Here is a 12,543-nt window from a genome sequence, read left to right as displayed (position 1 = left end):
AGTCACTGGTCACGGGTCTGCATGCCTCCCTCCACACTTCCCTCTCATGAGTGCTATACAAACGTCGGTCTTACTTTCCTTGGAAAGAAGAGGTTGGAAGTTCATTCTACTTTATTTTTCTTTCTGGGTCTCAATTTTACAGGGACTTTAAAAGAAGAAAATCCTGAATTTAGAGCCTTGGGTCTGTTGAAGGCAATTTCCACAAAGTTAATACATATTCTTTTATTTTTAAATTAAGCAATCATTTCGCAAGGAGAAAACTAATTTTTAATCTGTGCTAGCAGTTCAAATTAAACAGTGTAAGGAGAATGCACATAGCAGTTAGAAAACGTAGTCTAACTGCATTTTCATGTCTGAACTATCACTCTGTTAACCAAAAACAAAGCTGTAAAATTTTTGACTTTTCCAAATTTCACACATGGGTTTATCTTTTGACGTAGACGAAATGCAGTTGTGTAAAAATACACCTACTTTGTGGTGAGTTCCTTTGTGGTCAGAATGTTCCCAACCTAACCGTCATGTCAGTACTGTGCATGCAAGGACACCTGCCAGAGGCATGTCCACTTAGCTCTCTTTATGCAGAAATTAGGGGAGGAGAATGAAATGTGATCTTACGGTGCAACTATAAAGCACTACCTGTTGATATCACTCCGGTTTCACCAAGAACGCAGGAAGCCCGGGAGACATTTGATCAGCCACAGAGCTGTGCCGGAGCCAAAGTTCTCGTCTTGCGGCCCTGCCCGCTCCTCTGCGCACAGGGCTCGGCATCAGCAGCGAACAGGGCTCACGCTCCTTCTCAGGAAGCTGTTGACGGCGGGTCCCACTTCCGGTCTCGTGCTCCTTTGCTGGACTCCTGCCTGTGAGTGGAGATGGTCAGAGGCTGGTACTCGTGAAAGGAATTATAGAGCAAGAGACAGAGCCCAAGGATGGAGCGAGCTCTCGAATGTGCCCGGTACTCCCATCCCTGCTGCGTCTATCTGCCCCAGCTGGGACTGTCTCCCTCTTCACTCGTGGAGCAGCCACGAGTCACTTGGAGGATCTTGGATCTTTTCCATGTACGACCACTGACAATAATGGTGTGATGGCTGTGTGCCATTGCTCCATAACCAACGTTAAAGCAGTCAGGAGTTGAGACTCCTTTCTATCAAAATAGCTAAGATCTTATCTTGAATGAAACTCTATTAATCTTTTACTGAAAGTCCAAAAAGTAAACAAGTTTTTTAGCCCATTATGCTCTGAGCTTTGAACACATTGTAAACATTTTTAGCTAAGTTTGTGACCCAAAGATAAAATGCATTCACTAGCTTCGACTCTTGAAAGCAACTGGTTTTCTTTTTGGAAGAAAGCTATAAAATGTTAAAGATATCTTCTTTTTAATTAGGAACAAAGAACATAAAACATTATTTAATTTGTTTCACAGACAGTAAAAAGTATCTTACTTTCACAGTAAAAGATGGTCAGTTTTATTTGTTAGTTAGTGTTGCATAAAATTACCCTAAATTTTAGTGGCTGAAAATCATAAACTTCTGTTACCCGCTATGTCTTCAGGTCGCAGTCCAGGAGTGGCTTACCTGGGCGGTTCTGGCTCAGGGTTCCTCGGGAAACTTTAGTCAAGGCGCTGGCCGGGGCTGCGGTCATCCCCAGGCTCCCAGGCCGTTGGCCAGCCTCTTAAGTCCTGTCTCTCACTCACTTGGGCCTCGGCACAGGGCTGCCTCCCAGCATGGCCCTGGCCCCCCGGGAGAGGGGGGAGCAGGGGAGAGCAGGACCCGCCTTCGCTTCTGCTGCGTTCTCTTCACGAGAAGTGCACTCCAGGCTGGGGGTCTCACGAGGGCCTGATCACGAGGAGTGCCTGTCGGAGGGGGCCCGGAGGCTGCCACCGCAGCCGAAGGGCAGAAATAAAGACCCCCGTCGGGTGGGGAGGAAAGTGGCAGTGATGGGAGCATGGGTACCTTCAGAGTCCAGCTCTGCTGTGTTACAGGTTTTACAGGAATTTTTCCAGGAAATAAAATGAATTCCAGTCCTGTTGTAATTTAGAAAATCTAAAGAGCAGTAGAAGAGCATATGGGTTGTTCTCTTGAAGACTCTTTGACAGCAGAAATTGCATCTATCTTTCTGCAGGCCACGGGCGATCAGGACCTACCTGGAGTTTTGGTGTCTGGACTTGAAGGACAGTATGGTATATGTGAAGATCACGCTGGAGACCTGCAGAAACGCTTTAATCTCATTACCATGCAAGAATTTTTGGAAAATAAAACACAGCTGGGTCCAAAGACCGGAGCCGTGTACGTCTGGGACGGAAGGCCGGCCGTTAGCCAGGAGCTGCGCACCCCGCCCTGCTTGAAGATCGTCGCTGGCGTAGGGGCGGGGCCGGACCACCTGGACCCGGGACTCGTTGCCAGCTTTGGTGTGAAGGCGGCCAACACGCCACACGCCGTTTCCAACCCCACGGCAGACCTGGGGATGGCCTTGCTGCTGGCCGCAGCTCGGAGAGTCGTGGTAGGTAAACAGGCAGGAGACGCTTGTTTTCCAGAGATCAGATGACAGATACTTAATATCACACCTGATAAGGCCCTGATCTCTTCACACTGCGTCCAGGACTTTGTTGCCCTGGACTTGGAGCCACTTTTGGTTGTTTCAGCCTAGTCAGGGCCAAGCTTGGCACCCAGGCACATGCAGTCCACGTGATCTGTCTGATACACTGTTTTCTCCTCCACCAAATTCCACTCACTACGCAACGTGTGAAGTACTTTCAGCACCACTGTGGAAATGCCTTGGAGTAGTTCACTGGCCGGTCAGCATGCTACCCTGGGGTGAAGGCCCCCAAGTGAGCAGGCAGAACCCCAGCTCCCCACACACTGGACCTGGCTGGGCGTGCCCCGCGAGGAGCAGCGCAGCACTTCAGCACTTGGCCGTCGTCCTGGTGGAGCTCTGGGGTGAAGGGGCTTGAGGAAAGGAGGCAAGAACCAAGCAGGTTCTGTTTCTTTTTTCCAATATTTTAATTTTTAATTTTTGGCTGCGTTGGGTCTTTGTTGCTGCCCACAGGCTTTCTCTAGCTGCGGCAAGCGGAGTCTACTCTTTGCTGCGGTGCGTGGGCTTCTCACTGCGGTGGCTTCTCTTGTTGCGGAGCACGGGCTCTAGGCGCATGGGCTTCAGTAGTTGTGGCTGGCGGGCTCAGTAGTTGTGGCTTGCGGGCTCTAGAACGCAGGCTCAGTAGTCGTGGCGCACGGGCTTAGTTGCTCCGCGGCATGTGGGATCTTCCCGGACCAGGGATTGAACCCCTGTCCCCTGCATTGGCAGGAGGATTCTTTACCACTGCGCCACCAGGGAAGTCAGAGCCGGTTCTGTTTCTGACTGCTGGTTCACATGTGCACACTCACAGACACACACACACACACATGCACACACAAACATATGCACAGTCACACACACATACACATACATGTAGTCACAAATGTACAGACACTTGGACACACCAAAACCAACAAATTTTAACCAGGAATCCTCCCTTAATGTGAAAGAAGTTGCTGGGTTTTTAAAAAAATATTTATTTATTTATTTGGTTGCACTGGATCTTAGTTACGGCAGGCAGGCTCCTTAGTTGCGGCTCGCCTGCTCCTTAGTTGCAGCACATGGGCTCCTTAGTTGTGGCATATGAACTCTTAGTTGCGGCATGCATGTGGGATCTAGTTCCCTGACAAGGGATCGAACCCGGGCCCCCTGCATTGGGAGCCTGGAGTCTTAACCACTGCACCACCAGGGAAGTTCCAGAAGTTGCTCTTTTAAAGCATTCTGCCAGGAGGCTGGGGTTTGTTATGAGGAAACTGCCCTGTTCCTGTCATTCTTCCCTTGCAGAAACATTCTGCTGTCGGATAGGAATGAGTGAGCGCCCAGGGTCCGCCCTGGACTTCCTGTAGCCTCGTCTCCCCTTCAGGCGGCCCAGTGAGGGTTGTGGGGATTTTGCGTGTGGTGCTGTCCACACTGCCCACTCTGCATCGTGTTTATTTTAGGTCACCATTTGGCTATTTCGCCACATACGGAGAACTTTTCTACAAACTGGGTGGGTTAAGAAGTGACAGGGACCACTCTGGGAATTATCGGCATGGGGAGCATTGGCTGTAAGATCGCTCAGAGGCCCAGAGCATTTGAAATGGAGATTCTCTACCACAGTAGGAAACGCAGGTAAAATTCAGAAAATGGACTTGAAATTGACTGAACAGAACTTGCACCATCACTGCCTTATAGTTTAGATATATTATTCCTCCACTTTTCATACAATTCTCCTATTCTGTTTCTCCAAAAAGGACTGATGATCAAGGAAGGGACTGTGGTGTTTTTATGGTCACCCAGAGTGCAGCAGATAATCTTCTCTTCACTGAAAACATTTCACCAGAGAGAAAAGAGATTTTGGCTCACCTACAGCTGCGCTCTGTTTCAGTTTGTACAGTGATTCTTTCCGATCATGGGAGATGCTGTCCACACTTGAACACACATAACACACAGGTGTATGCTTCCCCCCCACAGTATTCAGTCTGAAACCCTCTTCCTCATACTCCACCAGCAGCATTCAGCCCAACACCCAGTCCCGTTAATTTTGTCTCAGAACAACCCTCAGACCTGCCTGTTCACTCTCACTTCATCGCTGCCACCTGCCACCGGCCTAGGCCCCGGCCTTTCTCACCTGCCCTGCCCTCTAAGGGGCTGCTCTCTGCTCTCGAACTTCAGCCCCGTCTGCAGACCGGCCAGATGATGGCGCTGTTCGCAGCCTTTCAGTGGCTTCTGTTGCCGCGGAATAGATTTCCACTCCCAGAGGCAGGGTGAGCTGGGAGACTTCACATCAGGACTGCCCCCTTTTCAGTCACCCTGTTTGCACAGTGGATAGTGGCGAGGCTTCGGTAGCTGTCACAGCTCCCAGTGCGGCGAGGGCCGCCGCAGAGGCCGGGACAAGGCGTGTGAGGTGGGCAGGGCTTTCACAGTGGCAGCGTGTGCTGGCCGTTCCTCTTTCCTTCAGGTGCTCTGTGGCCACGATGTGTAGAAAGAAGTCATGTATTTTTGTATTCCATATTTGTAGGGCAGTAGCGGCTACCCGGGACGCTGCGGCCTCCTGGAGCTTGGAATTTCTGTTGAATAATCAGCTGTCTGGGGCGCCCAGAGCAGGAGTTAGGATTGGGCCCAGAACACAGCACTCAGTCCTGCCCGCAACAGGCCCTTGGGGCCTTGCTCTCTGTTGGACACATGGCACTCCCAGGCTCCCTCCCGTTTTGTTCTTTTTCTCTGGAAATTCTGATGTGTTTGCCCATATGCAGCAATGCTGGGCGTCACTGAAAGCATGTCTGACACCATCGGGCTTGTACCAGACTCTGGGGGCTCAAAGTTGAGTGAGAGGAAGCTCCTGACCTCAAGGGGCTCGCAGTCTGGTGTGACACCCCACAGACACGGGGCTCAGAGCACCCAGAGACGCCCACGGCGTTTCCATGGGTGAGCCCTGGCCTCGGGGTCCAGCCGCCTCTGGACCCAGGTGGGGGTCTGGCCCACGGGAGGACAGACTGAGTCCATGGCTCCTCTCAGAAACTCCTTCCGGGAGTTGATGAATTTCTAACTAGACGTGGTTTTTCTCCCTTGTTCCCTTCATAGAAAATCGGAGGAGGAGGAAGCCATTGGGGCCACTTGCTGTGAGAGGCTGGATGACCTGCTTCAGCGATCGGACTTTGTGATGTTGGCTGTGAGCCTGACGCCCCAGGCCCGGGGCCTGATCGGGAGGCGCGAGCTGAGTGCGATGGAACCCACTGCTACTCTCTCAACATCGGCAGCGGTGCGCGCTCCACCGCTGTGTGGAGGCTGGGGGGCTGTGGGGGCTGTGCAGGAGGGCCCCGCCCCCAGCCATGGCCATCCTCTCAGCATTCCCAGGCAAGCTTTTCCCTGAATGGTCTGAAAAATCCACTTAGACTGCTGGTGGTGAGTTAAAGGGGTTTTACTTTATATTTAGAAATACGTCTGATTTTTGTCTTCACATCATTTTGAACCTCAAATTAGTAACAAAAAGAATGAGAATCGTACAGTGGGGTTTTCAGATCCAAGTACGGGCATCTCCTCGGGTAGCAGAATCAGTTTGACCTTCCACGTAGAATCAAGCAAAATTTATGGGGATGAATTTTCTGAGCCTCAGTTTAAAAAAATAACTTTGTGTTAGTTTGGTTGGTTCTCTGACATTTTCGTAGAGCTTTGTGTGTTTGCATACAGGAGGCTTTAGGCCCCGCGCGATAACCAGATTTTCTGGTGGGTTGGTGTGGCATTTGTGAAGAAGAAAGCGTCGGAGTGCTCGACGCTGGGGGTGCCAGCACACGTGAGGATCGGTGCTGGCCTCAAACGTGCAGGCGGCTTGCCCTTGGGATCGGGGGCAGAAGACATGTGAGAGCTGGCGTCACCAGCAGCCACCTGTGTCTCATCTGTAAAACAAGGAAAACAGGGCTTGCCGTGAAACCCCACAGGGCCAAGCTAGTATACTTGAAGGTTTTCTGAAAATTCAGACCCCGTAGATGAGCAGGAAGGACCAGTGCATTATATGCTTTTGGTAATGTCATAGGTCGGTGACGAAGTAAAGATTCTGGAAAAACAAACACCCCAGGTAGGAGCTTGGGACTAGGTTTCTCCACCAGCAGCACAGGCAGGCTGGGTGCTGTCTTGACCTGTAGGGCGGCTCAGCACGCCAGCGGGAAGGAGGTTCCTTGAAGGTCTCTGCCGGGAGGAAGGGGTTTCCTTCTCAGCTGCTGCTGCTATCTTGTATTTGAAATGCAGTTATGGGTGATGTTTGTGGCTGTTTGGTTTTTTAACGTGTACCTAAAACTACTATCTGGGGGCTATTTCCCGGAACCCTGCGGTGGCTTTGGGAGGCGGTGTGGTGAAGTGGCAGGGCCCAGGCTCAGGGTCAGACAGACCTGGCCTCAGATCTGGGTAGATGCTTTAGAAGCTCGTGACTTTGGCTGAGCATGTAACCTACAAGCCTCACGTGTAAAGAGTATTGACTTTTGCTGGGTAAGTGGAGGAGGTGGCGAGACAGCATCTGTAAAGGGTTTAGTGCGCCACCTGGCATGTAGCAGGCTCTCAGTGTCTGAGAACGAAATGGCAGAATGAAGTTCACATGCTGTCAAACCTGTGACAAGATCAAGACGTGTTTGAACAGTAGTGAGTGTGACCAGAGTGCACTGTCTGTGGGACCTACCGGGGAGGGGTCTCGTCCACCCAGGTCTGTTAGTTGATCAAGATGCCCTGGTGGAAGCCCTTCAGACCGGGGTCATTAAAGCAGCAGCACTGGATATGACGTACCCAGAACCCCTGCCGTGGATGGAGACTGCACAGGACAGCCGTTCTCAGATCAAGCCAAGTAGTCCTCCCTTTACCCACCGACCCTGGTTTGCCTTCTGCAGCATCAAAGGCGAGCTCTGATTATTCTCCTCTTTACAAACCTTCATGTATTTTAAGACAACCACTACATTTCATCTTAGTCTTTTCTTTTTTGAGGCTAAGTATCTTCTTATCCTTCAGTCGCAGCCTAAATGATGTCATTTCCAGACACCTTGCCTTGCAGCACTTTAGATTTTACAGTCCTTTGAAAATGTGCTCCTGAGAATGGCACACAGAATTCATGTTGTGGCCTGACCACTGTAGAGAAATTACACAAAGGCTGTGTTGGCAGCACCCTTCCTCGAAGCCTCACTGCATCTTAACTCGTTAAGTTTTTAGTCAGCTAAAATTGAAATTGTTATTCTCTCAATTGTTTTTTAAGTTTATGTGTGGAATTTTACATTTATTTGTATTTAATTTCATTTGCTTGTGTGTTTTGACCCAGTGATCCAGCCTGTTGGGACTGGAGTCTTGGTCTGTCACTTATTTGGAATCTTGATGCTGTCATTCATTAAACCAGCTATTCCTAGCTTTGATTCCTCCAGCTTTGATTTCTATCCAGTAAGCAAATTACTGTCAGATGAATGTTTGACATTATGACCAAATTTAATACCTAAGTTTATCAAGATTGGTCATAGAACTTACAGACGTTTCTGAGAAAACCAATAATTTATTCAGAGCAGAGTTTCTCAAAATGTGGTCTGGAGACCCTATCAGGGGGTCTGTGAAGTCAAAACTAATTTTTTTTTCTTTTTAAAGGTCTAACTGGATTTATTTAATAATTCATGAATCAGGCAGCATCCTGTCTAGCAAGTAGAGAGGAGCTCCCAAGTCAAAACTGTTTTCATGATACTGTAAGATGTTATTTATTTCCACTCATGTTTTCTCACACAAGTGTACCGTGGAGTCTTCCAGAGACTTAAGGACATGTGATGACATCATCACTCTGACAGCTAATGAAATGTGTGCTTCTGTATGATTGTATTAAATTTTTTTCAGTTTTAATTTCTAATACAATAAATGTTGATAGGCATAACCCTCATAAACACATGTTCTTTGGGGTTCTCAATTTTTAAGAGTGTAAAGACCAAATAAGAGAGCAACTAATCTAGAACAAAAAATAATTTCAATATAAGTAAAGAAGCATGACCGTGTTAGACAGTTGTCAACTTACTCAAAAATGGAGAAGTCATGTTATCACCCCTGTTGCCTGCTAAAATGAACTTTTACTCACAAGTCACAAGGCAAATACTAGGGTTATATCCCAAAGCTTAGTTTATTCTAATAGGTGATGCACTCCCAGTGTCCCATGTGAAATCATTTTTGTGGCCAAGAGGTTTAACAACTATTTTATGAATAACTTATATTCAGATCCCATGTTAATTTCTAATCTGTATATTTATCAGATAGGTCTGAGTTTTCATCTTGGTTTTTCAGGGAGACATTTTGATGCCACTTACTGTGAAAAAAGTAATTTAAAAAGTTGGAAACCTGTGGTTATTTAGTCATACTACATAAGTATTCTTTGCTTTACAAAAGGATTTACTGTGTTTTGGTTTTTTTTTTGCGGTACGCGGGCCTGTCACTGCTGTGGCCTCTCCCGTTGCGGAGCACAGGCTCAGCGGCCATGGCTCACGGGCCCAGCCGCTCCGTGGCATGTGGGATTCTCCAGGACCGGGGCACGACCCTGCGTCCCCTGCATCGGCAGGTGGACTCTCAACCACTGCGCCACCAGGGAAGCCCCCTGTATATTATTTTAAAAAGAAAAAATTCATTTGCCAATAGCGCCAGGAGTCCCCAAGATCACCTTCAGCCTTTATGATTTGCTAGCAAGACTCACAGAACTCAGAAAAGCTTTTCTACTCACAGTTACAGTTTATTACAGTGAAATGATATAGTTTAAAATCAGCAAAGGGAGAAAACTCATAGGGGAGTCGAGGAGAGCCAGGCTTGCACTTCCAGTTGTCCCCCCAATGGAGTTGTGTGGACAGTGCTACCACCTCCAGCAATGGTGTGTGACAACACACGTTAAGTATTTCCAACCAGGGAAGCTCATCCCAGCGTTGGTATCGGGGGTCAGTCATGTAGGTGTGGAGTGCCCACATGTCTGACACTGGCTTCGTAGTCTCCAGACCCTGCAGAGGTCAAACTGATACAGATTGGCCTAGAGCCCTAGGCGAACAAAAACAGGTATTCACCACAAATTAAATCACTAGCATAAACTATCTGGCTTTGCTCAAGGCCCAAGTATAAGACACTCTTACCAGGCAGTATATCTCAAGGGCTCACAGGTTATCTTCCAGAGGCCAGTCAAAGGCCAGTCCTATCTTTGGAATGTGCAGGGTTCAAGAACTCCAAGCCTGCCTGCTGAGTTAATTCTTTACTACACAGGCCAGCCACTGGCCCTTGGCCTTAGCTGTCTCAGAGCAAAATGATGTTTATTGGATTATCTACATTTATTACAGTATTTATATGACAGATACAGTATGACTTCGCCTAACATTTGGAGGAGCCAACGTGGGGCAGGGATAGATTTAAAGAAACTAACCCATTGTATTTTTGTACCAGTATGATTACTTGTTCCCCCCAACCCCTTGATCTACCACTATTTGTACATTATGATGAACTTGTGTAGCACTATTTAGTATACAAATTAGCTGGTATTGACCTAAATCCAGTATTTCCTCAGGCCAGTTGTTTCCCATTGATCGTCAATGTCAGTATTATCATCTGACTTATTTACATGAGGTACTTAAATCTTACCCACAATGCCAGTGTTATACCATATTGCAATATTGTCGTGGTACAATGCAGTTTCATTACGTAACAAATCGATAACAATTGCAGAGGTATTTGCTATGCCTTCTCAACAAAATTGTCTCTTGCCTATACACCAGATATTATTATGGGCAGGTGTTGTACAGTTGGCCGTGATTCAGTTCTTTCTGGGTTCCAAGTCAGTTGGGACAAAGCCAGTCACCCTGTCTCAGTTCGCACCCTTGTACTGTTTTCCAGCGTGTGATGTTATATGGTAGGACCCACCTCCTTCACAAGGGGAGGATGAGTGTTTTTCAGAATAGTTTCTACCACTGCTAACTGTACCACAGGATATGTCTTACTTCAGTCATTCCTGGAGGTGAGGGCAGTCAAACTGCCTTGATATGAATTACAGGTGCCCCCAGAGAACTTCCATAGGTTTGGGGGTCTGTAAGATTCTCAAGGGCGTGCCCCTTGAGCCTCAGTATCTATGATGGGGGACCACTGCCACATGTCTACTTTGGCCTCTATTAAAATAGTCAGGATGCCCGCTGGGCCAGGTCATAGCACTTTCCCAATCCTGGGTGCTAATATTATCCATCATTATGCTTGAGTCTGCCTGACCCACTTCACTAAAACCTCATTATCTTTCCAGGCTAACTCCCATCCTTTGCCTTCTTCCTGGACGAGAGCTCCCTCTAATCTGCTAATTCTAGTTAATAAATCTTTCCCCTCCGAATGCTATTCCCATTAAAGGCACATTCAGCTTGTCCCAAGATGCCTAGATCAACACCTAATTCCCCAAGGCCCTTTCTTGTCCTGTGGGTCAGTGTCATTTAATCCATCATGCATGTTGTGCAATTGTGAACTAATGGCCTGGGTGCAGTTAGGATACGTATTTTCCACCCAGAAATGCTGGGTCACCCAAACCAGGGTTAGATGAGCAGTGGTCATACCTAGGTGTCATTAAGAGTACGCCATAAGGCTCCCACAGCCTTCCCCATCTCAGCGTAGGGGATATGAAACCATAACATGACATTAAAGAAATGAAACAACTCTGAATAGTTTTCCTCAATTAATCTGTATTTCAGAGATCATCCTTTGTTGGAGTTGAGGAACGTCACTCTGACACCTCACATTGGAAGTGCAACTCATCAAGCAAGACGACAGACAATGGAAAATTTGGTTGAAAGCATCCTGGCTTCTCTCAATGGCCTTCCTATTCCTAATGAAGTGCTATTTAAATGATTTATGTGGGCTGAGAATTCAATGGGATGAAAACATGGCAGATTAAATGGACAAAAAACACTTACTTTGTATGTTAAGAGTCCATTATATAGATTGAATTAATACTACTTAGATGAAAAACTTAAGGAATAGTAATCATAATTACCACCCGTTGAGAGTTTGTTAAATTCTTTCCTTACACTCTCACTTCATCCTCAAGGCAGCTGTATGAGGGAAGTTATGTTGTTACGATTCGTAATGAAACTGAGCACAGAGAATTACTTGTCCAAAGTCCAAAAGCCTGCACTAGGTCTACGGATTTCCCAGTGAGCTATGTTGCTTTTGATCCTGACAAATTCTGATACTTTATTGGATTACATAGTCCCCCTGATACTCTAATCACTATCCATTTGTTTCAATCATTAAAAAAAAAAAAAAAAGGATTACTGAGCACCTTCTATGTGCCAAGTCCTGTTCTAAGTGCTGGGGCTGCTATAGGAAAAAAAGTCCCCACTGTCAATGCCCAGTATGGAGTTATCAGGGATGACCATGAAGAGGGGTCTGAGGTGACTATGCCTCCTTTCTGGAGTAGTTTTGAAGCTGTGTCTTTCTCCACGTAGACTGGTGAGGAGGTATTACAGGAAGTGAGCAAACGAACTGGCAGCGTAAAGAGGAAGAAACTCGAGTCCTTCCTAGTGGTGCAGGCAGAAGGAGCTCTGCTCCGGGACGCCCACCCAGTTAAGACCTCTTACCTCCCTGCTCTTCATTTGATATTCTGTGGCAAGGGAGTTGAAATGCACCCTTCTCTGTTAGCTTCGTGCGTTTCCGTAAAGTGTATTCCTTGCTCCGCAATCTCCGCATCCGGGTGGTTTGTGCGCTTCCCCACCAGAGTCCCAACCTCCCTTGCACTCGGCGGCATCTGGCTGAACCCAGCTCGCAGTGGGAGTACGGCGGGTGCGTGGCCCAGTCGCTCCGCCCACGCGCCAGCTGGCCCTGCCCCCGCACAAACGTCATCACGTCCCGTCCCCGCTCCTCAGTTACGTCATCAGGCCCCGCTCGCCACCACGTGTCGTCTGGCCCCGCCCACAGGCGTCCCGTCCTTCACGTCACCAGGCCCCGCCTACTACCCCACCCACGCCGTGTCTAGCCACCCCTCCCTCA

At 48.0% G+C, this 12,543-nt stretch overlaps 1 protein-coding gene across 1 annotated transcript; it reads left to right on the top strand.

Annotated features, from left to right (window-relative positions):
• Positions 1-2,061: 2,061 nt before the first annotated feature.
• LOC309970616 (glyoxylate/hydroxypyruvate reductase B-like) lies at positions 2,062-12,114 on the top strand (the record flags this gene model as incomplete). Its single annotated transcript, XM_082853057.1, is given in 7 exon segments — positions 2,062-2,500; positions 4,008-4,063; positions 4,067-4,179; positions 5,632-5,792; positions 5,795-5,809; positions 7,241-7,334; positions 11,247-12,114. Coding segments are annotated over 7 exon segments (1,035 nt in total). The 3' UTR covers positions 11,404-12,114.
• Between the last annotated feature and the right edge of the window lie 429 nt (positions 12,115-12,543).

The sequence above is a fragment of the Leucopleurus acutus genome (genome assembly GCF_964270905.1).
Source record: "Leucopleurus acutus genome assembly, chromosome: 13".
Classification (NCBI taxonomy): Eukaryota; Metazoa; Chordata; class Mammalia; order Artiodactyla; family Delphinidae; genus Leucopleurus; species Leucopleurus acutus.
Note: the sequence above shows the minus strand (reverse complement) of the source record. Positions and strands in the feature narration are given on the sequence as shown.